Source organism: Lates calcarifer, linkage group LG5 (genome assembly GCF_001640805.2).
Source record: "Lates calcarifer isolate ASB-BC8 linkage group LG5, TLL_Latcal_v3, whole genome shotgun sequence".
NCBI classification, from domain to species: domain Eukaryota; kingdom Metazoa; phylum Chordata; class Actinopteri; family Centropomidae; genus Lates; species Lates calcarifer.
The window spans coordinates 27,053,211-27,081,195 of record NC_066837.1 but is presented as its reverse complement, the minus strand read 5'-3'; the positions used below and the strand labels follow the sequence as shown (position 1 = coordinate 27,081,195).

General features: G+C 40.3%; 4 protein-coding genes across 6 annotated transcripts; 3 read left to right on the top strand and 1 right to left on the bottom strand.

The window, feature by feature from the left end:
• Position 1: 1 nt before the first annotated feature.
• On the top strand, positions 2-10,402 carry scrn2 (secernin 2). Its single transcript, XM_018678472.2, is given in 10 exon segments — positions 2-297; positions 589-751; positions 1,489-1,494; positions 1,496-1,671; positions 2,239-2,438; positions 4,196-4,411; positions 4,541-4,706; positions 6,963-7,143; positions 9,481-9,637; positions 10,008-10,402. Coding segments are annotated over 9 exon segments (1,305 nt in total). The 5' UTR covers positions 2-253; the 3' UTR covers positions 9,634-9,637; positions 10,008-10,402.
• A 1,371-nt stretch (positions 10,403-11,773) lies between these two features.
• LOC108884536 (uncharacterized) lies at positions 11,774-17,056 on the top strand. Its single transcript, XM_018678473.2, has 4 exons — positions 11,774-11,959; positions 12,920-13,571; positions 13,712-13,813; positions 15,283-17,056. The coding sequence occupies exons 2-4, from the start codon at positions 12,939-12,941 to the stop codon at positions 15,433-15,435; spliced, it is 888 nt and encodes a 295-aa protein (XP_018533989.1). The 5' UTR covers positions 11,774-11,959; positions 12,920-12,938; the 3' UTR covers positions 15,436-17,056.
• Positions 17,057-17,791: 735 nt separating this feature from the next.
• Positions 17,792-23,220, top strand: LOC108884537 (zinc finger protein 318). Of its 3 annotated transcripts, none has more exons than XR_001961070.2 (6): positions 17,792-18,030; positions 18,312-18,839; positions 18,988-19,131; positions 20,219-21,772; positions 22,510-22,673; positions 22,975-23,220. XR_001961070.2 is itself a non-coding variant. In XM_018678474.2 (6 exons), exons 2-5 carry the CDS (start codon positions 18,339-18,341, stop codon positions 22,594-22,596), a joined length of 2,286 nt encoding a protein of 761 aa, XP_018533990.1. In that variant the 5' UTR covers positions 17,793-18,030; positions 18,312-18,338; the 3' UTR covers position 22,597; positions 22,975-23,220. The 3 variants fall into 3 exon arrangements, 2 of the variants coding, with proteins under 2 accessions (XP_050926830.1, XP_018533990.1); XM_018678474.2 differs by having other exon boundaries at positions 17,793-18,030; positions 22,510-22,597; XM_051070873.1 differs by having other exon boundaries at positions 22,510-23,220.
• A 1,174-nt stretch (positions 23,221-24,394) lies between these two features.
• Positions 24,395-27,951, bottom strand: LOC108884538 (group XIIB secretory phospholipase A2-like protein). The gene is made up of 4 exons (XM_018678476.2): positions 27,572-27,951; positions 26,273-26,361; positions 25,875-26,040; positions 24,395-24,925 (listed from the first exon to the last, which is right to left on the bottom strand). The coding sequence occupies exons 1-4, from the start codon at positions 27,846-27,848 to the stop codon at positions 24,807-24,809; spliced, it is 651 nt and encodes a 216-aa protein (XP_018533992.1). The 5' UTR covers positions 27,849-27,951; the 3' UTR covers positions 24,395-24,806.
• Between the last annotated feature and the right edge of the window lie 34 nt (positions 27,952-27,985).

Below are 27,985 nucleotides of genomic sequence, written 5' to 3'. Positions count from 1 at the left end.
AAGAGACGGGGGAGTGACAGTGTGGGCACACCGCTCAGCCAGGCCTTATCTCTGTAATAAACACTGATCTCAGACCGAGCTACATCTGCTATCTGCGCACTTCCATCGACATTATTTCAGGATTGAAAGCGATTCGTGGTCGCAAACTGCGAGACGAGAGCGATAATAGAGCAACGTGGCGGTGGGATTTGCGAAGATTACAGTCAATAAAGTGCTCTGCACAAGACTGCCTCCTAATCCCTGTGTGAAAGGGATGGGCAGTGCACCGGCTGAATCTGACTTTCTGCAAAAAGCTGGGTGGGGAATGGAAGGAGACTGTCCTCATGATTCCACATATACACATTATGGTCTCAAGGGTGTAGGCTCACACACTCGTGCTGGGATGTCAAACACATAGTCAGACTCTGAGAATTAGTTTTAAATCAGGGTGTTTATGTGAGGTAGTTACTTGGTTGAATGGGTGCTTATTTTACATCTCATCAGTTTTAAATCCTTCCTCCAGAGCCAGCGAGACTTATAAGTAAGTGTTTGCTACCCAGTTGACTGGTATTTTACTTATTTATTTATTGTGCTGTTTCTTTGTTGCAGGATGGCAGAGGCTCCCATGTCATGTGACTGTTTTGTTTCCTTGCCCCCTGGCTCTCGTGACGACCATGTGATTTTTGGGAAGAACTCGGACCGTCCCAGGGATGAGGTGCAGGAGGTGGCTCACTTCCCTGCAGCATGTCACCCTCCAGGCTCCATGCTGGAGGTAAACAGCCCTGAACGCCCACTGTCCCACCACACTGCTGCTGCTGCTTCTGAAGCTGATGACTGACATGGTGCATAATTTGAAAACAAATTTGACTGATACACTGTATTCACCAGGGACTGGTGCATTGCAGGACATGTATATTTATTATATATATATATATGCTGATAGTGTCAACACATCAGTATTTAAAACAACCCTGTCTGAGGCTGTAGTCTGAACCAGAACTGTTAAACATTTACAAAGATGCTCCATGCAGAAACATTGTTTCCTGTTAATGGTTGAGGAGAAGTAACTGAAAGTCACTAATGAAATTCTTCCCCTTGTTTGTGTTAAGTTTGTCTTTTAGCTCAGTGGTACTAATCAGATCAGAGTTACTGAGCTTCACATGATCTAGGAAAGAAGTACAGTTTGTCATTCAGTGCTGATATATATGTCCTGGTCAATGAAGAACTGTACTCATCTGATAGTATGTCTTTATCCCTTTCCATTCTTCTTCCTTCTCTCTGTTTTCTCTGTGTTCTGTTTTCCTAATGGAACAAATAAATGCTCTAATATACAGTATCTTAGAAAGGCCATATATGTGTCATGCTCTACTTTGCCTACTGCATACAGCACATGTAACTCTGAAACTATCTGTGCACTCTAATGTGACCTCAGTGTAAGAACAGCATTCTCTCTCTCTCTCTCTCCTCTCTCTCTCTCTCTCTCTGTGTTTTTTTTTTTTAAATCTACAGTGCACATTACATCCAGATTCCTCAGGTGGAGCAGACTCATGCTGTCATCCTCAGCAAACCTGCGTGGATGTGGGGTGCAGAAATGGGAGCCAATGACCAGGGAGTTTGTATTGGGAATGAGGCAGTTTGGACCCGAGAGCCTGTTGCCCCTGGAGAGGCTCTCCTGGGTATGGACCTGGTCCGGTGAGCACCGAAACTCTTGATACTGTATTCATTCAAAAACAAACAGACAAAAAACCTGTACAGATCATTAACAGCTTATCCAATTTCAGCAATACAGAAAAAATAATCTTTGCACTGCATCCTAATTAAATACAGATTGTATATTGTATATTCAGTGGAGGTATTAACTTTAATTCTCTCAGGCTTTGATCAGAAGGGTGTGTAAACTGTCACAAGCATGTTATGACAGGTGTAGAGAGTACTGTTGAAGCGTAGCACTTATCTCTTCATCACTGTGTATAAAAATACTCAGCCAGCATCAAGAGTTGCCAAGTGATTCTCAAATACAGTAGAACTTCCTCCAAAACACATGGAGCAGTGTGTAAACATGGTCAACAAACTCAACTGATCTTCATGGTTTGTGAAAAGATGAAATGACTGAACAATTAACAAATAGATAAAAAGCAAAAATATTCACTATTTACCACCAGTAAATAACTTAGTAACATTTGTAATAAGAGAACTGATGCTTTGTAAAGTGGAAACTCAAATGCTTTGAAGTATTTCAACTTGACATTTGATCAACAGACTGGGACTGGAGCGTGGTGACAGTGCCTGGGCGGCGCTGACTGTGATCACTGGTCTACTGGAGCAGCATGGCCAGGGGGGACAGTGTAAGGAGGATCCGGAGCCCTTCAGCTACCACAACACCTTCCTTCTGGTGGACCGCAGTGAGGCCTGGGTCCTGGAAACTGCCGGGAAGCTGTGGGTGGCACAGAAGGTCACAGGTGAGGACAGGGGGCTAACAGCTCCTGAGGGTACAGAGCGAGGGTACATGCCAAATCTAGAACTACGCTGAACTGTTAATTTTATGTACATACTATTGAGAGCAGAGCAAAATGTATTCACACTTTAGTCACAGTAAGCATGTTGCTTAATACGTGACTTCTTGTTGCGACAACAGGTTTGTGGCCTGCTCACACTGAACAACCTTTCCGAGCTCTTGTGTATTTGTTTATTCGCATCATCAGTTCAATGTAGTTTGTGCAGATTGGGGGTCAGTTGTTACTCGTTAATGGATTTCTGTCTTGGATTTGTGAAACACCAATGAAATATTTCAGTACCCAGCTGTCTCACTTTTAATAGGTAAAAAACGTAAATTTCCTTTTTCAGCTGTGTGTGTGTGTGTGTGTGTGTGTGTATCCTTTGAACATGTCTTTAATCATTTGTGCAGTGTAAACTTCTGTTTGAGGTGAATTGTAAATAATGAGGTCTAATGCAAATCCAGTATCTAACTAGGCTGTGTGATATGTGATGTTCATAGCGTGTGCAGCATCACTGCAATTTACGCAATTGTCTGAAAGTGATCTGCACAGCATGTGGCACCCTTTATTCTTTTCTTCTCCTCGTTTGGGATGAGCAAAATCTGTATAAAAACCTGCACAACCAAGTACAACAAAGAGCCAAGAATACAGAATGACAACAGATTGTACAAACAAGAGCTGGAACTGACCGACACAGCTCAATGATTATATCAAACACCTCTTTTACACTTTAGGTTAGCTTTGAATGAGGTGATCTTTGTCTCACATCTTAACAGGACAAGACTCACTCTCCATGGCTTAAAATAGTACCCATTAAATGTTCTGTTTACTCACATTTGAGTAATATCTGCTAAAAACAACAGTGCTCCTTTCTCCTTACACAGTTAAGCTTTGAGCCAAATGCTAACATCAGCTTACTAACTTGCTATCAATGCTAAAATGTTGCTGTTTATTACATTACATTACATTGTCAGTGTAGTTCAGTGTGTTCGGATGCTAACACTAACGCTAATTAGCACTAAACACAAAGCCCTGGTAATGCTATTCGTTCAGCAGGTATTTGATAAGTTCTAAATTGAGCGCTCAGCTGCTTAATCTGCCGTAAAGAGCAAATCAATGCTAAACCACACAAGAGGTTTGAAAATCCATATGAAATATTTAAATGTTTACATGACTGACATTTGCCATGTCTTAGATGTAGACGTAGATGTTTCATATAATTCATTGAATCCTGACATTGTGGTGAGAGACTCTTTCATCAGAGCAGGATCACTCTGTCAAGTGGAGATAAACTTTGCATGCTGCTCTGCTCAGTGGGTATGCAAATGCAGTACAAAGGAACGTGCATTACATAAACCATATGTTTCTGACTAATGGGCAGAACATTTTGAACATTTTGCACTTCTAATCAGGGGTGTGTTTCTTTCTTTCTCCTAGATACACGAATGCCCCTGTGTTGAGGCAAAATTTGTGAACACCCTAACATGCCTATTCCTTGCACTTTTTGAACAGATTTACTATTTAGCATTAAGGTCTCCTACTGTACTGAAGCTTTAGTGTTGTCCCTCACTTGTAAGTTGCTTTGGATAAAAGCATCTGCCAAATGAATAAATATAAAAATGTAAATGTAAAATTTTGACCTTCATTTGACCTGAGAGTTGTATTTGCTATGAAAAGCAAATTTAGGTTTTCATGCACTAACAGCCTCCTGCTCCTTTCAGAGGGCGTGAAGAACATCTCCAATCAGCTGACCATCTGCACTGAGATCTCTGAGGAGCACCCAGAGCTGCGAAATGTGGCCCAGGCTCAGGGCTGGTGGGACAGCGAAAGCGAGTTCAACTTCTCTCAGGTTTTCAGCCCTGAGAACCCACCTGCTCGGATGGAGCTGGCCAAACAGCGCTACAAGGGAGGCACAGAGCTGCTCCAGCAACATGACGGTAAGGGTGGTCAGCTACTATAGTTCTGGCTGAATATGAGTGTGACCTCCACTTCTCCTCAGAATCAGAAACCGCTGTTTTAAATGTTTATAATCATCCAGCCTGTGTCTCTCCTGTGTCCGTCCTCAGGTTCAGTGACAGCAGAGGTGATGATGTCCATTCTGAGGGACAAGCCCAGTGGCATCTGCATGGATTCTGGAGGTTTCTGCACTACAGGCAGCATGGTGTCTGTTCTGCCCAGGGACAAAAGCCTGCCCTGCATCCACTTCTTCACTGCCACCCCAGACCCCTCCAGGTTTGTCACCAACAGAAGAATTCCTCTAGATTTCAATATCAGTTAACACTAAGAATAACCTATTTATACTGCACCATGTTCAGACACTCACAAAGCACTTGATTAAGAACAACATGCTAACACTGGGTAGGGCCTCCTTTTGCTCTCAAAACTGCCTCACTTCTTTGTGGCGTGGATTCCACAAGATATTGGAAACATTCCTTTGAGATTCTTGTCCATGTTGACATGATTGCATCATATCATTTCTTAAGATTTGTCAGCTACACATTCACGCTGCCTATCTCCCGTTCTACCACATTCCAAAGGTGTTCTAGTTGGATTCAGATCTGGTTGCTGGAAAGGCCTCTGAGGCACACTGAACTCATTCTCATGTTCATGAAACCATTTTGAGATGACTTTTGCTTTGTGGCATTGTGCATTATCATACTGGAAGTAGCCATTAGCACATGGGTAAACTGTGGCCATATAGGAATGCACAATGTTAGCAGTAATACTCAGCAAGGCTGTGGCATTCAAACCGTGCTTGATTGGTAGAGGCCCAGTTGTACTTAAAAAACATTCCCCACAACATTGCACCAGTCCTGGCCCTACAATTTGTGTGCTTTAGCAGAAATCTAGATGCACTTCCATTGAGTCTGTGCACACTGGAGCCTCAAATTTATGGAGCCTGACGTGGTCTTGTGCTGTTGTAGCCCATCCACCTCACCACATGTTGTGCATTCAAGATACTTTTCTGCTCATCATAGCAGTAAAGAGAGAATTTGTGTTTGGGAGAAGTCAGAATTCTCCTCTGACCTCTCCCATCAACAAGGTATTTTCATCCACAGAACTGCCGCTCACTGGATTATTTCATTTTTATTTTTTCGCCCATTCTGACTAATTTCAAGAGACCATTGTTTGTTAAAATCTCAGGAGATCAGCAGTTTCAGAAATACAAAAACTAGCCTGTCTGATGAGAACAATCATGCCACGGTCAAAGTCACAGAGATCACATTTTCCCCATTCACATGTTTGATATGAACATTAACTGAAGCTCCTGACCTGTATCTGTAGGATTTTATGTATTGCACTGCTGCCATGTGATTGGCTGATTGATTCAGACAACTTTATTTATCCCATAGGGCAGTTCAGTTTTGCAATCCACCCAAATCACAAGAGACAAAAAGAAACACACATAAACAAATCAATCAACAATTATAGAGTAGTATAAGCAGGTATATAGGTGTTCCTAATAAAGTGCTTGGTGAATGCATATGGTGTTATAGTACGTCTGTTCTGCTACACACTGATTTCAGCTGCTGAAAACACAATACTGCAATAATCCCTTTACATAATGTCTTTTAAATTAATGTGCCACAAACAATGGCAAAATGAACTCCTTTTGCATGGTTTTGGAGTTAGTGGTTTAGTCATACTAAACTGTATATTTGTGTGTGTACAGTACTGTTTTCTCTCTTTTAGAATTTCAGGGACAGTTAAGTACAATTAACTGAACTAACCAAAATATCTGTTGCAGAATTTTGTTTCTTATTACTTATTATGCTGTGCTTACATTATGTAATTATGTAAGCACAGCATAATAAGTACAATACATGGTTCTTTTCAGGAAACATTTACAGAGCTGTAAAATACAACATTAGCTGTATAGGCTTTCAGTGTTTTTCATGGTGCCTCAGTGGCTTTTTAGACCACTGTAGTGCTTAAATATGTAACTTCCCACTCCCACCAAAAGGCAGCAAAGATGTCCCAAATGTCGGACTCCTATTTTCAGTTGCATGCTGTTGGGCTCAAACATGTTGTTCAAGCAAAGGAATAGTGGATATTTGTGCAAAAACCTTTATTATCAGATGCATTCCTGGTGTGTGGGAGGTGCTGTCTGGGTAAAAAAAAAAACTGCTGTGGAAGTGTTGAGTTTTACTGTTATGGCATTAAAGACAAAGCTGTTAGCATGAGCAGCAAGCTAATTAAATGAATAATGAAAGGTCAAGAAAAAACTCAAAACTTTGATTAGTGGCTTATTGATCAGGTTGTTGCAAAGATAGAAAACACAGTTTCCAGAATACTAAAATGAAAATTTAAGTACAGCAGCATGACATATACATAGATAATGAAAGTGCTGAGACCCCAATATTCTTTCTCACCTCATCTCTGCGTTTCATACATTCTGTCTCTACTTTTGGGTTGGAATCTCTTAGTCTGCGTTTCTCTCTTTCCTGTTCCTTTCCCCATTAACCCACCCCACCTGCACCCTGGTAGGTCTATATTCAAGCCTTTTATCTTCTCGGACTGTTCCACTCCAGTGCTGAGGGTGGTTTCCCCACAGTTCGGCCCAGATGACCCTGTGAGGAAGCAGCCTCGCTTTCAGAGCCAGGTGGACCGCAGACATGACCTGTACAAGGCTCACCAGGTGGCGCTCAGCAACATGGAGACTAACCCGGTGGGCACTGATGGACAACCTAGGTCAATGGTTGTCCTGTACTGTTCCTGGGAGAGCTGGCCTGTGTTCACATTCATTTCATATACATTCAAAACAGAATGTTTTTTTTTTCATTAAGAAGTTGAAGCTGAACACTCCCAGTAGTGGACAGGACCTCACAGTTGGTGCAAACAAGACACATGACATGAGTGTAGACTAAACAGAAACACACTACAAGTACACATTCAACACCAGAGAGCAGGGTTTCAATCATGACTACACTGCAACCAAACACCAAGATGAGAATGCTGCAGGTATTAGTATTTCAAAACAAGGCGACATTTAACATTTACGTTGTTCAGCTGACAGCCCTGTTTGAAATGACTTGGTTTTTTTTTTTTTAAAGCAGATCAGTGTCAGTTATTATTTTTTCAAAGGTTTTAACCTAAATTTAGCTACAGCATTACATAGTAACACAACAGGTTCAGGGTGAATTGACAGTTACATGAAGGCCAGTATGCTATTTAGACTGAAACTGCGTGATTGCCACAATGGATTTGTATGTACAGATACACAAATCTAGTGTTGTGACTCATAGTTTCAACCCAGTTCAATACTCCATATTGAATTCAAAGCGGATTTTGAGTAAGTTGCGCATTCACACTGAAAAATGTACTAAAATCTTTTTCTTTTTTTTGCTGCTTGAGGGCAGTGGAAACAAGCTGTAAACACATCATTAACATACACGGATCAGCCATAACATTATGACCACTGGTAGATGAAGTGAATAACATCAATCATCTCGTTGTTCAATGTTCTGCTGAGGAAGCTTTGGTCCTGACATTCATTTGGACATTACTTTGTCACGTACCACCCACCTAAATAATGTCACAAAAGCACACACCACTGCAATGGCAACAACACTCCCCAATGTCAACCCCCCCCCAAGCAAGGTAATGCTCCCACCACACCACAAAAACTGATTGATGTTATTTGCTTCATCCACCAGTAGTCATAATGTTATGGCTATATCATCTTTTAAGTTGATATGGAGAACTTGTTTGCAAATTGTTACTTATTTACACATCTAATAGATATGGAATAATATTACTCATTTGAAGTCATGTTTGTGTTCACCTGATTAATGTAATTAATGTCCAATATTCACTCTCTTTTAACTCCCTACCAACTTCTGACAAAAATATCTATTTTTAGCTATGAATTGTTCCACTGTGCTTGCCAGTTTGCCACTAACTCTGTCTGCTGTTTGGTGTTGAGCAGGTAGTGTACAGTAGGACTTTAGAGCTTTTTTGCTGAGTACAGCAGCCTGCTGTGGCCAAAAACAGTTGCCATGAGACCAATGAGAGTAAACCAAAACAGCACAGCTGGGACCAAACAGCTAAACAATGAGCTGAAATGTGTCAATATATAGCTGTGACCACATGTGACAATAAAGAAATAACGGTAAACATAGCAGAGTGTAACAGTGTAACAAGAAGAGAGAAGAGGTGTAATAAATTCCACAACTTAAGTAAGTAATTCCAGGCCAGTTACACAGATGAGAAGTAATATCCATCTAAGGTTTGCTAAATTTAGCATCAGCTATTATAAAACTAGAGTGGCAAAAGCACTGTATATAATAAACTGAGCAGTGGAATGTTTAATTCCTTATTAATCCAATTTTTTATTTGTGCAAGGAAAAATGTTATTTCTTCTTTTTAAAGTTAAAGAGTCTGCTTCAAAGTAAGTACAGATAATGGTAATACAGCATGAAGAGTTCTTAGAGGGAAACATGTTTGTAAAATTAATTATTAACTTTGGGGAAAAAAAAACTAACCCTAAATCAAGGTTTTCTTAATAGTTACTTTGGAATGTTTTTCCATATCACATGTATTTTTGTTTAGATTAATTGTTTAGTTTCATTTTGGTGCATATCTTTTTCACCATTTACAAAGCAGTTAAATGCTTTGATTTTTGTAGTAATGTTATACTCTGTGAATTAATATGTAGTTCATACTATATACAATGGAATTGGGACAAAACTTAATGGCTGCTGTTTTGGTGAGAAGCCAGACTATGTAAAAACCCAGATTATCTTGTAGAAGAAGTGGAGATGTGTGATAGCATGTGTGTAGCTGCTGTTTTTAAGTCTGTGTCTCCCACTACAGATGTCTGGTTGAATTAGACTTAAGACTCAAAAAGGCCAAGAGTGGGCTCTGGGTTCTTCTAAATGATATTACATACAGGGGCATCACCATCACTTGGTTTACATATATATGTATAATTATGCAGGTACTATCTGACACAGTTGTTACTGTTATTTTGACATCTCTCTCTGTATTTTCCTCTCTGTCTCAGGACCAGGGCTTAGCTGTCTATGAGATTCTGAGGGACCTGGAGTCGCAGTGTCTGAGTGAGATTTCAGCCATGCTGAGTGGAGAGATACCGGGAGAGGAACTCGGGGACTTGTTTTTTGATTGCGTGGAAACAGAGATTAAGTTCTACCAGTGAGGAGGTAGGAGGCTTCAAGAGTTGTATTTGGTGTTTCCTGTTGTTAAAGAAAAAGATAGAGACTCAAGAGATAAGTATGGGAACAGTCAGAGTAATCACAATTAGTGACACTTTAGATGATGATCTTAAAATCTTACATTTAAGAGTAGACAGTTCACTTTACAGTCTCTGGTATTTTTGGTGTAACAAGCCAAGTTCTTTGACAGAGTTGCTAAAGAGTTAAGCATGTAAAGCAAACACAAGGTAGTGAGCCTTTTCACAGATGCTCCTGCACTTTTGCCCTCTCTCATTCAGTGTGAATGTGTGATTGTGGCTGTTTACAGCAAAGCTAAATAAGCGCCTAACATGCTGTGTTAACCTGTCCTCTCTTACAGTGCCCTCAGGTGGACGCCCCTAGCGCTCGCAGAATGGCAGGAGGAAGGCCCTGGGACTGTTAAAACTCTGTGTTCCTTGTCTGATTGGCCTCCGCCTTGCTCGCACAACACACATGCCTGACACCATTCCATCATTAACACAGACTAAATGTCTAAACTGCACATGTGATTGGAGCATATTTATCATCTGTATCACCCAGGGAGCAATGACTGCACCTCATTAGTGAGCATAATGATGTAGACTACACTGGCGCCTATGTAGAGCTGTGTGATGTTGCCCACATACTGTAAGTATGGCATTTGTTTAACATTTTGTTTGTTGTTGCAAATGAATGGGTTGTCATTTGTTTGATGGCTTACTGTAGGGAAAGATCTAATAAAGAATGTGCATAGTCTGTCCTGAGTGTGTTGCAAGCTTTCTGGCCACCTTGGTGGTGCAGCTGTAAGTATTGGTAATGTTGGTAAAGTTAAGAAGACAACTTTTTGTTGCTTCTGATTGTCTGTGATCCCACGTGTTAGATATCAGTATAGCTGAATATACCACAGAGCTGTTAACCTGGATTTATGTTGATTTTGTCAGATGATAATTGTAAAATAAGGATTGTAGCACTGCAGCACTGCAGCTTGGTTAATGTAGTGTTTATGGGTTGCAATTTAACTACTATCTGACTCTCTTTCAGTTGCCTGACAACAGAAAAAAATATGTAAATGATGACCACAAAGAACAGCAGACTGCTGTCACCTAGCAGAATAACTGGCTGTGTCTAGTCACAAAATGGGGGCTATGTGATTTCTGTGATTATGCATTTTGAACGTCAATATACCTGATTGTACTGATTCTTGATAATTGTTGAATGTCAGGACAGTTGAGAGAAAATTTACTCTGAGCAGAGCAGACCTATTTCACAGCAGAGGCTATGACTTCTCATAGTTACAAGAACGAGTGTTACGAACAACATTAATGGGACTCTGAAAGTGTTGTTCACACTCCATCCAGGAGGTGGCAGTAGATTAAACACTCAGGCGAACAGGGCGCTGAAGCATGGATGTACATCATGGAGGAAGTTAGCCTCTGATTCGAAGCTTCCGATTTGGTAGTTAAGGCGAAAGTTAAGATAAACTTTAAATGTATAAAACAAGTATGCCAACATTAACCATCTACTTCTAAAGGAATTGCTAAAGGGAAGAATAACATAATAATCAGCTATAAACATATTTCAATTCAATCCAATATTTAAACAACATACTTAAAAAAAATTACAACCCCTCCTTATCTCAATGATCTAATTCAATGGGGACATCTTTTAGAATATGATAGGCCTGCTTCTATTCACTTTTCAATTTTTAAAGATACAAAGAGAAATTTAAATTCATGCAAGAAAAAAAATTGGGGATTGATTTCAGGATTTTATGTGTATGGACATTTTTGTCAGACACAGAATTACAGGAGAGATCCTCATTTTAGTTTTGCAAATGCTGTATTGACTCTGGAGACAGTAGATGAAAATTATTAGATTTTTTGTTGTGCTCATTTGGGATTGTTATGTCAGAATGTGTCCGTAGTCTTACTGTCATTTTCACCGATTAAGGAAAACTTAACTGACTGAGCTAAACGACCGATTCTCTTACTCTCGTGAAAATGTGTTATTTTGGGTAAATCCTTGACGTGTACTTAGATTAGTCAAATCAGCACTAGGTTACCTCCATATCCTAGGCAAGACCAGAGACTCATTCAGGTTACTTAACCCAGTTGAGTTTCCCTTAACTTTCCCCTTAGCTTCCTAATCGAAACCTAACTTCGGTGTCTTAATAGCCCTGTAGTGGGGTGCACCGCCTGCAAGTGGAAATTTCCCTGCAGACGTTTGTTAACTGTTTCACCGTTTGTTGCCTAACCTAGCTTCGACATTTTCTCCTGGTGCCTTCAAACAAAGTGGAGTCATCCAATGGAACAGGTAATGTAACGTTAGGTCGTTACCCAACGCTATGTTAAGTATTGCTAACTAGCTAAGTTGACCAAAAAACTGCTCCCTGCACTTTAGCTTTCACTATCGCTTGTGTATGTGAACACCAGAATGAAGAGGTTGACTTTGCGCTAATGTATCGTTTTTAGCTGGAAGTAATCGTAAGACAATTGTCGACGACAAGGAATAAAGAGTTTCGTATTTTTCGTACTAGGTAAAGCTAACTAGCTAGATGTTCTCCGCTTCTTTGCAGTCGACCGACTAGCAAACAACAACTAGAGTTAGCCGGCTAATATAAACATTATTTAGGTCAACGGATACTTAAGCCAGTGCTCGCCTTTCCTTAAAAGCTCAGGACTGGCAAGTTTTCATTCTGTTTAAACACTTTGAAGCAGATGGGTTTATTGAATAAAGGCGTTTCTTTATCCAGGGATGAAAACCTGCACACATTTAGCCCACGAGGGCGCGGTTTGAGATTCCTGTTGTCGATTAAACGTTTCAGCACAACTTTACTCTTACTTGCTGTTCTGTTCAACATAAGTAAGATACAGTCTCCTATTAGTCACTTTGGAGAATGATGATGAGAGTTTATATTTAATTGTTTACATGTGCCTCACTGTGTTCTTTAATTATATCTTTGTATACAGAGGTGACTGCAGTGCTCCATGAAATTTTACTGAAAATTTAGTGGGATTGTATTGCATAACGTCGCCTGTTTTTTAGATAGCTTTGGACAAATTTCATTCCCGTCATGGACTGGATTTTTTCTGTCCTTAAATCAAGACCCTTTACACTCAAAGTCAGTGCGCTACTTTTCCATGATGCATAGTGAGTTAATAAGAAAATATATGCTATGAATAAGTTCATGTGATTAAAATGACTTTTTTACCAGTCTGTCTGAGATCTTAATGCTAATTTTCATTTTTGCTGCAATCTTTGATATTCATTCAGCTGCTGCAGTTGCTGTGAGATGATGTACTCGAACAGGTCTGAGCACAGTCACAGGCGACAGTATGGTGACAGAGGTTCAAGGCAGCGGGATGACTATGATGACCGATGGGAAGAAAGGCGGGAAACTTACAGAGATTTACCACAGGATCCCTATCATAAATATGGTGCGGATGGACATAGCAATACAGAGAGAACAAACAGAAGTAGAGAGTACAGTGACTCACCCAAGAGGCTGTACAGTAAAGATTCAGTGAGTAAAGACTGGAGCAGAAAGAGCCCAGTGAGAAGACGCATGTCTTCACCTGACTGGGGTGCTGCTGAAAAGAAAAGGCGAAGGTATACAGAGGATAATGAAGATGACTACAGATACAGGCGTGAGCCAGAGGACAAAACATTCAGGCAGTCACCAGACAGCTTTTCACGTTTGCACCTACCCAAGGATTTTAAACATACACTACCACAGGAAGAGGATTTCAAATACAGGAAAACATCTCAAGACTCCAGACACAGGCATAGACATGAGGAGTTCACTTACAGGCCACAACATGATGACTACAGGCTATCGTCTGGATATTACAGAGATAGAGGTCGTCACGAAAGGAGCTGGGACGATTCAGAAGAGAGGACACGATCACAAGAGTGCTCTACAAAGGTCAGGCACAATAAACACAATATGAGCCTGAGTATTGGTAAATGTGATGATGCATGATGATTGTCTTTAAAAATTCTTATGTGGTTTATGTGTTTGATTGTATTGTGTTTAATAATTAAATATTCCTCTATTTTGAGCAGAGTTTTGGCAAACCTAGAGAGAGGGATGACAGCCCTTTCACAGATCATGAGGATCATCATCAAAATAGAACAAGGTTTCCATTGAATGAATCCAGTAGACAGGTGGGTTTGTTTCGCAGGTGGTAATTCTGACATGGAGAACTCTGTCCGTCCTCTTTGAAAAGTCTATTTCTTGGTATTATATTCAGAATGTTCCATAGAGGGTGCCTCAGTACAGTGAGGTGTGTTACTGTGTGTTACTGTTGGTTGACAACGAAACAGCTGTGTTGTAAGCTATGGAGATGAATGCAGGATGTCTAAATTCTAACCAAACCACAGCAGATACACACTGACAGAACAGGCCAACAACATATAAAACCACCAATGGAAAAACTGTAGCCCTGTTCATACCTGGCATTAACACATGTCCTGGCTCAGCCGATCACAAGTGGACAGCTCTATGCACGTGTGAAAGGTATACAGGTGTAGATGGAGCCTGTAATGCAGGTTGCAAATTGTAATTTCACTGTAGGACTTAAGGGATGTATGCACTGTAAGTTATTTGCTATAAACCATAAGTTAAAAATATCAAGACAGCAAGGAGGAAGACTGTTGTAGGTTCTCAGTTTAATCATTTAACGTGTTTAAATACCAAATTTTGCTGCCTGTTTCATATCATAATATCTTACAATGACAGAGTCTTTCACATGCTCTTTGTATAGTGTTTTGGATATACATTTGTTTATCCGTGCATTTGGCATGATGTCAGATTATTACTATGATTCAGTTTTTTTTTTTTTTTTTTTTTTTTTTTTTTTCTTTTGTTCTGCTCAACAACTTAAATTGTCTTTTTGAATTGTTTTCCAGCTGATATTGTGCTCAAGAGGTGATGATTGAGATAATCAATTTATTGCAGTATTTTAAAGGGATAATGGACTGTACTTATATAGCTTTTCTAGTCTTTTCACACTCAAGCGCTTCACACTACAGATCACATTCACCCCATTCACACACATTCATACAGCACTTGTTCTATACAATAGTGCTTCTAGCAGGCACACACGTTCGCACACCGATGACACACATCTGAGGCAATTGGTCAGTATCTTGCCCAAAGATACTTCGGCACGCGGACTGAAGGAGGCGGGAATCAAACCACCGACCTTCTGATTGGTGGGCGACTGCTCTACCTCCTGAGCCTCCTCTCTCTCAGCATCTTTAAACTTGTGCTTCTGCAGCATTCATATTAATCTTATGGCATACAGTTCAGACTTGCACTGTGTTTGAAGTGAAATAGAAATATTACTAGTTTTGAGCCAATAAGTTTGCCACCATGACTTTTACGTATAAAAAGTGACCAAGAGGCTTATTTGGATGAGAATGACTGTGAAACAAGAGGTGCATGTCTCAGCTGAGTAGCTTGAGAGCGGGCCCTAATTCATTCCCACTTAAAATGCTGTTGAAAGAAAATGTAGAGAGACTTGTTTGTTTCAGGGTTGCAGATTGCCTCATCCTACAGATATCTTTGGGAAACCAGAGAGACTGCAGATAATAGTTCTGTAAACTGTGGTTTCTTCTGTGTTTCCCATCAGGCTTTTGAGAGTGATGTCACCAACCAAAGTCCTACTGTTCCTGAGCAGAAATCAACCAAGGGTTTCCAGCGTTTCCTCGATGTGCTCAACAAAGGGTGTGAATGTTGCCATGCTCACCAAGATAGTGACTCAGACCTCTCCAGAAATTGTTGATCGAGCACATTCTCCAGTGTCTTTCATGAAAACTGCAGATCATCTGTGGTCTTCCACTTCTGCTGGGAAGCAACAAGGAAGCCACCAAAATAACTGCCACTGGAATGAAAGTGAAGGATCCCATAGACTGGCCTCTCCACAATCTCATTACAGGTCCTTCAGCCCAAAGCCATGCTCTCTGTCTGACGAGAAGCCTCTGCACAGGAGTGACGGAGGACAAAGCTACTACAGTTTGACCAGCAGATCAAAGTCTCCATCAGCAGTGGGAAAAATAAGCCTGACACCTGAAGATGAGCACAAACACAGACAAATGCAAGATGTCCTGCAGGCCATCGGCATGGATTTGGGATCTGAGGAACTGGGACAGATGTCACATCGAATCCAGGAGCGGTTATATGGAAAGAAGGATTGTGACTGGGGCCGCCATCGTAGAGGAAGTAGGGAAAGGGACGCAAGGCAAGCATCTTCTCCAAGACATCGAAGTAGATCATCATCATCAAGCAGATCTCATTTCAGCTCTTTGACTCGGGACACTCAGATGAAAAAAGACTCTCATAGTGCTCAGAGAGATGTACCAGAGGTACATCAGGTTGTTGAATATGGCCAGAATGACAGCAGCAGTTCTTTACAGGACAGCGAAAACTGTGAAACTAACTCCCAGAAAAGCACTGCTGCATTACAAACATTTTCTACAAATACCACATACAGTCTATCAGAAGCACCTCTTACAGCCCTGATGCCAACATACTCCCCAGTTAACTGTTCACCGCTCCCATACCCAGCTCTACCTCCAGCTCTGGCTCCTACCTTGCCCCATGTTGGACCCAGGCTTTTCTTGCCTCGCCTACCTCCCTTCCTCCCTTACCCACATATCCCACCTCTAAACATCTTTCCAGCAGTTCTTGCTCAGAGCAGGCATGTACTCCCACCACACATTAGTAATCCTCAGTCACCCTTTCTTAACCTGCCAGACATAAATCCAGTTCAGCCACTGAATACAACACAAAAATCCAAAACACTGTCAAGGCCCAGATGTTTGCAGGTCATTGAAACCAAACAACCTGGATGAAGACAGATGTGCAGGGTGATAATCTGACTTTAAAACTGACTGACACAGTTGAACAGTTATCTTTTGCCTTTGGAGAAAGTAGAAGATATTCATAGAGCAACACTATGTGTAAGCAACACAAATTAATGCCAAAAATGATGAAAACAAGATAATGAAACAGCAGTTGAAGTGAATTGACAAAGCCTCTTGGTGGTGTTGGAGCTGTGTCCATCGCCCAGTTTGTTCTTGTACCCATAGTACAATGTCATGCTAAAGAAAAAGACTGAATTTTGTATTTTCCAAAAAGTTTGTATTCCTAATTCTGTTATTTAAAATCATTTTAAACCATATGATTTGATATGTTTGAATTTTTGTTGAAATTATATTTGTCTGCATATATCTTGCTGTGGGACACAGCCTTTCCCTTCATAAATTACACCATAGCCTAATGTTCAGTTTTCCATGAGATTTGGACAACCCATGACTACAAAATGTGCTTTACACCTAAGCTTGTCAGCTCAGAAAACTGTTGAATATCTGAAGTGCATAATAAATACAACAATTCTAAGTAAATGGTGAAGAGCTGTTTAATTGCAAAACAAACACTACTGCACAGTTTGGAAAATGGTTGTGTGTCTTATTTCAAAAATACATTTTAAAGCATACACAGTGTATAGTTTGTACGTATACCATCCTTAGAACAGTGGGCCTGGGTTCACTTCACTACATCATCTAAACTCTCTTTAACTGTAGTGCCCTTGAGCAAGACAGCCTGTGTATGTATGATGTACAATAATTAATTATTCAGTGTGTACAGTGACTGAGTGACAAATGCAAGAGATGAGTGCCAAACTCCTGAGAAATGAAGTCCATAAATGATTTTAAGAATTCATATGGTAACACAGCGTGCTAGGAGAAGGTCTGCCACTGCTCTATAGAGTGAAGAAATGAGTGCTCAAAGTGTGATTTTACCAGATGTAACATCTGGTATTGCTTCAACAACCGTTTATAAAGAAACACAATTGACCTGAAACATTTTAAAAATCTGATCACCACATTTGGTTGCAGTCAAAGTTGCCCTGTCACTGATGAAGCACAGCCTGATTTTAAATCCCAGTGATAACAAATAGGTTCAGTTGCCAAGCCTCCAGTTGCTTCTGTCGTTTAACAATAATTGAACTCTCCACGTTCGAGTAGTACATCATTAGACGTCATTAGATTTTGGTCAAAGGTGAGCGAAAATGAGAGCAGGTCTGCTCCTTTAATCACGTGACGAATAGGCAGCTTGCACTCCATCCAGCAGGCGGCGCTGCTAATATTTCTATGTCAACACTACCGAGGCACTGAGAGCAGCCCAGCACCCTCTGTTCTTCAGTTCGAGCATTTTTTCCAAAACATTAGTGGTTTTCCTCGTTTACTGATGAAACTTATCATATACCAGTCAGAGCATTCACTGTCCAAGAACTTAGCCGTCGGACTACAACTTGCAAAAAACATTTTTTTCAGCGATGTAACTGAAGAGGCGTTCGTTTGATCAACCGTCGAAGGTAAACAGTCTGTTAGCTGCTAAGCGAAGCTACCTAAACACTGGATGTAGTCAGTTTTGCTGTCTTTTTCGGTCTATAATTTACCAAGCCCACGAATGTTATACCATGTTATAGCGTAATTTAGGTTGACTTATTAAACCGGGTCTTTCCTCAATAGTAGTCGATATGTAAGCCAAGTTAATGTCTGGGTTATTGACAGGTTATTAATAACAGTCTCGGTGAAGGCTTGTTTCTGCACACAGGTCCAACATTAATTTCTCCACTCTGTTTCAACTTTACAGAGACCACAAACTGTATGAGGCTGAATAATGAATCCATTTGACTGGGAAGATGCTCTTCGAAGACTGCAGACGCACTTGGTCCCAAATAACAGTGGTGTTAATAACAGCATGGAAAATGTCTTAAGAACTAGTAATGACTGTGACACTTACTGCGAATACTCAAGATACACTATTGATGACCCACACAATAGCACAGGAGTGAATGTGGGATGGGAGGAACACAGTCCTGCCTCCCATAACTTTTACAGTAAGGATTTAGAAGTCGAGAACCCGGATGGAGAACCACTGGAAATAGATGAGGAGGATGCAGAGCTGGCAAGAAAGCGGAAAGAGCTTAGAGTGATAGAGGAGCGAATAATATTTAAGAGAGCTACCCTTGCTTTGAAAAAGGTTGAACCATTTGTGAAGAACACAACACCACCAGGCCTTTCCTGTAATGAACAGTCAGCTACATGCGAAGGTGAAACTCTTCGAGACAGAGTGAAATTAATTTTGCAGAAACGACATTCTGTCAGCTTTCTGTCAAAGGTGAGTAGCAGTAGTCAATTGTTCAGATTATCAATCAGCTCTTTTGGAAGATTAACTTAAATGATGCTTTCCAGTTTGCAAGAGCAGCTGCTATCCAGATATATACTGTATTGCTGTATACTGGATTGCTTCCTTTTGTTCTGCTCAGGTCCAGTCACCAAGAGAGAGAATGAACACATCCAGCCTGAGCAGAGGTCGTTTGCTACTTGAGGATCATCCCCTGAAACGGAGAGTGAAGGCAGTTCTGCAGCAGAGACATTGTGACCCATGTGTGCTACCAACAAATATGGAGGTTTGTAAACATTAGTTACTTTACAGTGGCTTCTTCTCTGCTGCTTCATAAGATACATGATTGTATTACAGTTCAGTTGCATTTATTGACACCTGTAGGGCCCCTATAGTTTATAGTTATCGCAATCTGCCTTTTGACTTATGATGTTATTTTCTGTTCTATGACTATTCCTTCCCCAGGCCAGAATCAGCTGTTCTAGTGACACACAATGAACTATTGAAGAAAAATGATAAGATTGGACAGATGTGTTTTTTTTTTACCATGCTTTTTGATAATCAGATATATAAATGTTGAGATAATGCTGTGAGAATGCTGCATGAATTATTGCAATATTAGTTGTTTTCACAGGCTCCAGCCCCCCGCGACCCTTAATGGATAAGCGGTATAGATAATGGATGGATGTATCAATAGTTGTTTTCATATGTACCCACCACATAAAAATGTGCGTAATTCCATCAGTGTGGTTTTCCAGAACGCTGGACCAATGAATCAGCTGGCTAATATATATCTGCCAAAATTGGCTTATTGCAGATATAGCGATATCAGCATTTAAGTTTGGCAATAAGTAACAAGAAAGTTCAGTCTGTAAATGCCAAAGATATGATTTAGGTAGTTTAGAAATCCCATCCAGCGATGTCCATCAGAGTGTCTTACCCTTCAGAGTAGTCTAGTTCCTGTGTGGTGTCAGTGCATTATGTGTCTTGAGACTGTGAGCTGACTTGGAATTCTATATTGTGGCTTGAGTTCTGAAAAGCTTCTTCCAAATTAATCCCAATGGGAACCATATTCTTGCATCTCAATATTGCGGCCTTTTTATGAGGTTCTGGTCAGGGCCCTTAGGATGTGTGCCACGATGTAATCTTAACAGTGTAGTCAAGATTACACAAGATTTTACAATAAAAATTAAAATAAATTAAAATAAAAATTGATTATTGATTTTATTGGTGCTCCAATAAGCTTCTTTGATCGATTACAAAACATCATAATACTTTTCTCTCTGGCTCTTTGGTAGAACCTTGTAACTTGAATGAAATTGTACTTCAAGGCTGGCTCATGTCTGTGTCTCTGTATATCTGACCTTTCCCAGGTCCCTGAAGACACCCCGCATCCTCCCTGCCAAAGTGTTACCTCACTAGCCAATGAGGAGAGCAGCAACAACAAGGGTTTCCAGCGCTTTCTCAGTGTGCTCAACAAAGGAGTGGACATCGACTTGCTCAGCAGGATTGTCAATGATGACAGTGAGGATCTTAATTTAGGTGAGGAGCTTCTGAACATTCAGCCCCCAGCTGTGGAGAACAAGAAGTCAGAGCTGCCCTTCAGAAGCGAGAGCCAGAGACCAAACAGTGGAGCCTCCCTGCCGGGCCACAGTCGGACCAACAGTGGAGAGAGGAAGACTGACCCGCTCAGTCGAGAGAGATCCCCTAATGAGAGACTCCTCCTGCCTGGTGATGAGGAAAAAAAGAAAGACAGACGAGATGACTCTTTTAGCTCTAGTAGTCGATCGAAGTCTCCCCCAGCAGTGAAGAAGAAGAAAGAGGAAGAAAAACAAATGGTGGATGAGCAGCGTGAGCAGCTGCAGAACATTCTTAAAACTCTTGGGTTGACTCTGGAAGTGGAGGAGATGAGCAAACTAGCAGACCGGACTCAGGAGAGGCTGTATGGAAAGAAGCATGAAGGCAAGTTAGGGGCTGACAGCAGAGGGGAGCAGGTGAGTCGACAGAGAGGTTCCCACAGACATTGCAGGAGCTCCTCATCCTCCTCGTCATCCGCCTCCTCCTCAAGGTCAACCTCCAGGAGTTTTAGTCCCAGCCCTTCTCGCCAATACCGCTCTCACAGCAGAGACTCAAAACGAAGGCGAGCGTCTGAAAGCAGCTGCTCAAGAGACAGTAGAGAAAGAAGCAGAAGCAGAGATGGACTAACACATCAAGATGGCAGCCAGGACAACAAAGATGCACAGAGGGCCAGGGACAAAGACAAAGATAGAAAAGACTCCCAAGAAATCTCTACTTATCATCATCCGTATTCACAAGAACAGACTTATTCCCATCCCCACGCTGCTGCTTTTCCTGCATATCCAGATTACAGCTTGTCCCAGTGCCCTGAGTACACTGCCTACCACAGTGGCACATACAGTGCTGCTACAAATTCTTATTGGACATATACTCAGGGTGCCATTCCTCCCTCCCTTGATCCCAGTGGTTATCCTTATCCACAGAACACCACACTTCACTTTCCCAGTTCTGTAGTGGCACCTAACATGATGTATGATAATTCCTTTGAGGACATTAACTTACTTGTGAATCCAGACCTGTCTAAGAGTGAAGGCCAGATTGGATCAGCTTCTGACCATCGCTGCTTGCGGGTCATCACCACTAAGCAGTCAACCACTCAGAGCTGTCTAAAGCAACTCACTAAAGGTCCCAAGAGGACGGCAAAATACAGAAGGCAGTGTCGTAAATGGTTTCAAAAGTTAAAAGAGAGAAAGAAACAACAGAAAATGGCTGCAAAAATGAAGAGAGAACAGGGTGTGGCAAAGGTGGAGGCTTCACAGGGTGATGAAGATAACTCCAAAACGGAGCAGTCAGGAAATGAAAAAAAACAGCTGACAGAGGAGGAGATAAAGGTGAACCTGAGGAAAAAGGTTAGTGGAGGATTGGTTTTATTATCCATCTCATTTAGGAGGTGAAGTTTTTGTCCCAAACATCTGTTTGCAGAATATCTCAAAGACAGATTTCAATTAAATTTGCAAGAAAGTTGGGCCATGAGCTGAATAGTGATGCATTTTATTCTTGGATCCAGGAGTTTTAAAAAAGAATTTAAAAAAGTTTTCAGGCATTTTTAGTGTTTACTGATAAAGCACTGCACCTACTTGTTCTGTTTTTCACATAATTCACAAATTAACCCATGACTGTTGAGCGGGTGCTAATACGTCCACCAGTCCTGTACTTGTGCAACATATTAGCATTTAGCTCAAAGTACAGCCTCTTAGTGCCACTATCATGGCTGTAGAGTCTCATTCCAGTATCAATGCACACTTTATTAGGTACAGCTGTATAATCAAAAACATCATTATTATATACATCGTTAATGACTTTTGTGGCAAAACATTTGTATAGGGTTGCATTAGATTATACAGGTATGCCATATATAACGTATAGTATATAAAGTGTATACTGAGTCTATGTATCGTGATATGGGCATGGGCAAATGTCTGCAATTTTATATGAACTAATCAAATTGATGTTCAGTATAATAAACTGTGCTCCACAGTCTAATATTGCTCAGATGCAGTGTACCCTTGTGCTCAAAGTGCTCTCTGGCTATGGTTAGTTTAATACCAAAGTCACCCTATTCAAGATTTTCTTTTCCTTTTTGCAGCTTGAAGCATTTAACCAGAAGGTGAAGCAAAAAGTCACACAGCCAGCCAGCTCCCTAACGAACTCCCTCACCTCTCAGACGGGTTGAAGTGAGTAACTTTCAGTGTGAGAGCATCTTTGTCAGAGAACTGAAATCCAGTAAATGTTTGGGACTGTTTCTGTCTTGTAAGTATACATCAAATGAAATGTGAACTTCAATTAATATTTTACCAGTATCTTTCATAATATACAGTTAACATGCATTATGTATTCATACATTATACTCCAACTTAGGTAAAAAAAAAACAACAAAGCCGTTTTCTTCCTCCCTGAAATCTTGCTGTAATATAGAATTTAATCTCCATAACAATGAAATTACAATAGAATTAAGTCTTCATGAACTGTAGTCAATGAAGATTTGATTGCAAAATTGAGTAACTCTCATTTGGTCTCGTGTGTTTACTAGTTTTCTCTCATTTATCTGTAGATCTGTGGAGTGTCAAGACTGTCTTAAATCTGAATCTGACGTGAGCCGTGACAGACCGTGAGGACCTGATGTTTAACACTCATCACTTACACATGCAGTTCATAGTGTAACAGGACCATTTTGAATTTAGGTCATATTTCCAGATTTGTACTGAATCCTTCTCAAACTTTAACAAGTAAATTATATCTTCTTCAAAAGAATATTTTTGTGCAATTAAATGCCATTTGGCAAGACAGGTTTTACTCATTTCATCTTCCGTTTGTGTGTTTATCACAATTTTGTAACTCTGTTTCTATTCAGCCTTTTTCTTTTGGTACTGTATAAATTTGATTAAGCAAAATCAATTTTGTAGGCTCTGTCTTAATTTGTTGGAGAAACTATTTTTTTAGTTATTAAGCCTGTAAAAGGCTTTCGCCCACTTATGGCTGTTCCCAAACTGAGTAAAGAAGCCTTTACATATGGTATTGATGAAAACACCATTTTTACTATAGTCGTGGTCTTTATTTCCATGTGTCTGACACTTTATAAAGTACCTCATACATACTAAAATGCTAAAAATGAAACCTGCAGCAATTGAGCTAAAGCTGTTTGGGAAGAAGCCTTTGCACAGTCTGACAGAGAAGGTCTTAATGCTGTGGTTCCTGCGGCCGGATGGTAAGGGGGTTAAGAGGCTGTGGTTCGGATGGGAGGGGTCATTCACACTACCAACAATTATTTATACAGAGCAAAATGATCATTCATTTGGAGTTGCATTTCTGTCCACCAAGTGATTTTATGTCCAGTATTCCCTCCATTTAGCTGTTTTTGGTCTCTACCAACTCCCTTGGGAAATACCTATACTAATATATAACTATGTCTTCAGCTGTGTTCAGTGCTAATACAGCAGTGAGCTCAAAGTAGGAAAAAAAAAAGCTTGACAGCTCACTAATGCAAAGTGAGTCAAATTTAACAATAAAGAGCTGAACCTGAAAAATCTGAGCTGTCATAACAACTAGTTTAAGTCAACATAGCCTTTTCTTTCACATCACTTTATTTTAACGTTAATTTATTTTTTACCCTTGCTTTGATTTGGACATACACATCCTTTTTAAAATTACTTGGATGCCCATAATCAGCTGTTGCATTCTATTTTCTGCAAATTCATTTTTTAATTCCATTCACAACCAAGAGCTGCTTATCAGCTCAGCTAATTAAAGACAAACTAGAAAAAACTAGAAAAAATGTTCCACAACTTTTTTTCACCAAAGCATGACGGCCTAAATGCTGTATCAAGCTGTTGCCATCTTTCCAGAAATACATGCCTCATGGTCCTCAACAGTAGCATTGCCCCTGTCTACCGGCGGTGATAACAACATAGTTTTTCATTATTCCAATTTTGTTTGGTAGCATAAATATTCATTATAATACTTTTTAAAACTGGTATGAGTCAACAACATTTATTCATGTGGTGGACTATCCTTATACCATGACATGGGAACACACTCTTAGTATGATGCAAAGGCTGTCTTTACATTGGCATTTTTCCTTTTTACCACACTCATATGCTGTTACCAATTAATACCAGCACTACAGCCAGCATGCATGCACGGCTAGAAACAAACACAGATTTGACTTGCAACTCAGTGTGTGGTTGAATTTTTAACAATAACATCCAATTTTTTGTGAAGTAAAACAACAACTTTGAACACAACCAGAACAAGACCTTCTGAATAAATTACTCAAGTAGTCACACAGCAGTCTTTGCAACACTATAACTCAGAACTCCATCATCTGATGTTTCTGTAGTTGATACTGTTTTATAAATAGGAGAGCGGTTTGCCTTTCAATCTCAGTTAAAGTTCATCTTTCTCCTCTCCTTGACAGTAGCACGCTGCCCTCTGGCTGTTCATGTAGGGTCTGCAGCCCAGAGTCCACACCGTGTTGAACAAGGTGTCTGCTACTGTTTCACATGCTGAGGAGGGAAAGTGACAGAGAAACAGAGACATGGATGTCAGTCATCACATGGAGTTATATGTAGAAATGAAGGTAATGTTCAGTGCAGTATCATGTAATCTCAGATTGTTGACTGCAGTTTATTTTATACACCATGTAACTGGAATATAAAAGGCTTTAAGCACTTGAGCTTGATAAATTGTTTGAAATAAATTCTCAGAGACACATTTAAAAGATTTTCTTAAAATATTAATTACTTTAACATGCTTGCATCCCTTCAAAGAAATGTTATACATTAGCTACATAAAGACAGCATTTTCAGTTTAACATTTAAGAGGTGATTAGGAGGCTTCTGATTAAAAGGTCACTGGCTAAAATCATTTGATGAGCAATTAGATTTTTTGATGATTCTTTCCAGTCCCACCATGTTTTTATTTATTTATTTATTTTTTTAATGGAGGAAAATCTTGAGTCTGTGGCATTCAACTCTTGCCATACCCACAGTAGCAAGTACACAAGTTGTACAGTATGCTCACCATTCATCCATTATCTATACGCTTATCCGTTAATGGTCGTGGGGGGGCTGGAGCCATCGCAGGGCCAACATATACAGACAACAACCAGTCACACTCACATTCACACCTACAGGCAGAGTCACCAGTTAACCTGCCTGTCTTTGTACTGTGGGAGGAAGCTGGAGTACCCAGAGAGAACCCACGCAGGCACAGGGAGAACATGCAAACATGGGCCTGAACTGAACCGGGGCTTGAACCCGGAACCTCCATGCTATGAGGCGACAGTGCACCACCGTGCAGCTGTGCCGCCCAGTATGCTCACCGAAATCAGTTTTATGTTTATTACAGCTATTGAATTATCAAAGATGAATGTGAGGCAGAATGGCACTGAAAAATGGGGATGTGCTTTGTAAACTAACACCAAATAAAAATAAAGGTCCAAAAGTTACCGACCTTCAACTTTTGACACAAAGCCCAGGCTCTTCTTCAGGTCAGAGCAGATGCTGTGGAGGCACCAGCGGAACTTGGAGTCACAGCGGTACTTGTTGGAGCCACAGGTGTCATAGCACATATCCAGCTGGTTACAACACTTAGTCATGGCAGGGATGCCCACGTCCATCTGGCACACAATAAAGAGGGAGGGGGGGATTATGAGTATCAGCACCTTGCATTCTTATTCAGTAATATAATTTCTCCATAACTTTGGCAATTGTTAATTCAAACTAAAATGTGTGGTTTGGCTCTGAAACAATTCTTGAATTATTGTTCCATTAACATGTTATGTTAATTTTTATTTCAGTATTGATTCAATTTCCAGATGAATTTTCCCTGAGTAGTCAGAGGAAGCATACCCCTTCTGGAACAGGAAGTCCAAAGAAGTAGGAGCTACATCCATCAGGTACTGGCATCTGATATTCAGGACGAGGAAGAGGAGCTTTACCTGAGATTAGAAGGATAGCAAAATATCAGATGTAGGTCATGTTTCACAACAGACCAGTGGAAATGTGTTGGATTCTGTCTGATTACCATGTGGCTTTAAAAATAGTTCCATGTTTGCACGTAGACAAGATTACTCATTTGGTTCATATAAACTGACATGATATTTGACACATTCCCTAGTCACTGCATGAAACCTCTCCTATCATGCTGGGGTCACAGTCCATTTCCAGGCCCACTCCCAGATGATAACTGAGAAGATAAGTGGAAGAGTTTATGATATCAGCCTAAGTAAATCCCAGTTAGTATCTTAAAGTACGAGAGTATTGTAAAATATGTATAAATGATTGCATTTAAATCCAAATGAGCAATTTCAGACATTAGCCACTATAATCATAATAATAATAATGATAGTATCTTAAATTTATATAGCGCCTTTCATGAAACCCAAGGACGCTTTAAATTTATGATGTGATATGAATGCACTATCCATTAAGCACTGTGTACTTTTAGGTATCTCACTAGATCATTTATTAAAATGCTAACAGAGGAGCGTTTGTGTAGAAACAGATTATCCACTACATACATTAATAAATTCCTTATCCTGGACAATGATGTAGTTAATATTTGTTTTTTTAATTGTAATAATGTGTCAAATATTAACACTATGGTTAAATCAAAGTAGTATCACTTTAAAGTGTGAATATCTAAACCATTGACATCAAATTAGACTCATTTCTACATCTTAGTCAATGGATATAAAAGATCAAATTTGCTAAATGACAATTCTGATTCAAGAGTTTAATTTCTCCCCTTAAAATACAAAACACATTTGTTAACAGATGAAGCTCTCCTCAAATGAAGATCAATTTTGTGAAAAATCTGTCAGTTAAAAAGCTATTATTGGATTAGATGTATATATGTTTTGTACATGTATTTCTGGCTTTGAAAATGCTGATAGCTGAATATCTCCCCAATGTTAAATATCTATAAATATGGCAATTTTCAATCCAAAAAAAAAAAAGTATTTTGTGTTTCCCTCAAGAATTTTATTGGTGGAAACAATATTAACTAGACCATAGGATACCTCAAGAAAAAAAGAGCCAAAAGATATATGAGTGGTAGAGTGACTGTCACAGTAACTGATAAAAGGTCAGAATCAGTATCATTTTAACCATACTGCATAATGCCACCTATATGTTAAACAGACTTACCATATCTACAGCGGTATTGGCACACTCCATCACGTCCACCCATGAACTCCAGCATCGAGTCAAAGTAGCCACTGACGGCCTCAAAGCTGCCTCGGAGAGAGTTCATTCCCCATTCTTGGTTCTCATCTTCTGCCTGTGTGCCATCAGCGGCCTGGCCGGGTGGTGGTGGTGGTGGTGGTGGTGCTGCTGCTGGGTCCTCGGCCTCTTGACTGACAGCACTGTGGATGAACAGGCCCAGCAGGAGCAGAAGGGGAGTGAGAAGGGCCCAGCGAGTCATCCTGAAGCTCAGACAGCTCAGTATGAACAGAGTTAGATTTCAGAGACTGCAGGAGAACACAAACACACTCACAGAGGCAACACTGAAACTGTCTGTGTGACCTGAACTTTGAGCCAGACACAGGGACAGCCTCATAT

What these genes read in the sequence shown, in the direction of transcription:
- LOC108884536 (XM_018678473.2), top strand. Translation starts at nt 12,939, where the DNA reads ATGATGTACTCGAACAGGTCTGAGCACAGTCACAGGCGACAGTATGGT. An exon ending in CACAAGAGTGCTCTACAAAG is followed by an intron (nt 13,572 to 13,711) that starts GTCAGGCACAAT and finishes TATTTTGAGCAG; the next exon opens with AGTTTTGGCAAACCTAGAGA. An exon ending in TGAATGAATCCAGTAGACAG is followed by an intron (nt 13,814 to 15,282) that starts GTGGGTTTGTTT and finishes GTTTCCCATCAG; the next exon opens with GCTTTTGAGAGTGATGTCAC.
- LOC108884537 (XM_051070873.1), top strand. Translation starts at nt 18,339, where the DNA reads ATGAATCCATTTGACTGGGAAGATGCTCTTCGAAGACTGCAGACGCAC. An exon ending in CTGTCAGCTTTCTGTCAAAG is followed by an intron (nt 18,840 to 18,987) that starts GTGAGTAGCAGT and finishes TGTTCTGCTCAG; the next exon opens with GTCCAGTCACCAAGAGAGAG. An exon ending in AGGTGAACCTGAGGAAAAAG is followed by an intron (nt 21,773 to 22,509) that starts GTTAGTGGAGGA and finishes TCCTTTTTGCAG; the next exon opens with CTTGAAGCATTTAACCAGAA.
- LOC108884538 (XM_018678476.2), bottom strand. Translation starts at nt 27,848, where the DNA reads ATGACTCGCTGGGCCCTTCTCACTCCCCTTCTGCTCCTGCTGGGCCTG. An exon ending in GACTTCCTGTTCCAGAAGGG is followed by an intron (nt 26,041 to 26,272) that starts GTATGCTTCCTC and finishes ATTGTGTGCCAG; the next exon opens with ATGGACGTGGGCATCCCTGC. An exon ending in CTTTGTGTCAAAAGTTGAAG is followed by an intron (nt 24,926 to 25,874) that starts GTCGGTAACTTT and finishes TTCCCTCCTCAG; the next exon opens with CATGTGAAACAGTAGCAGAC.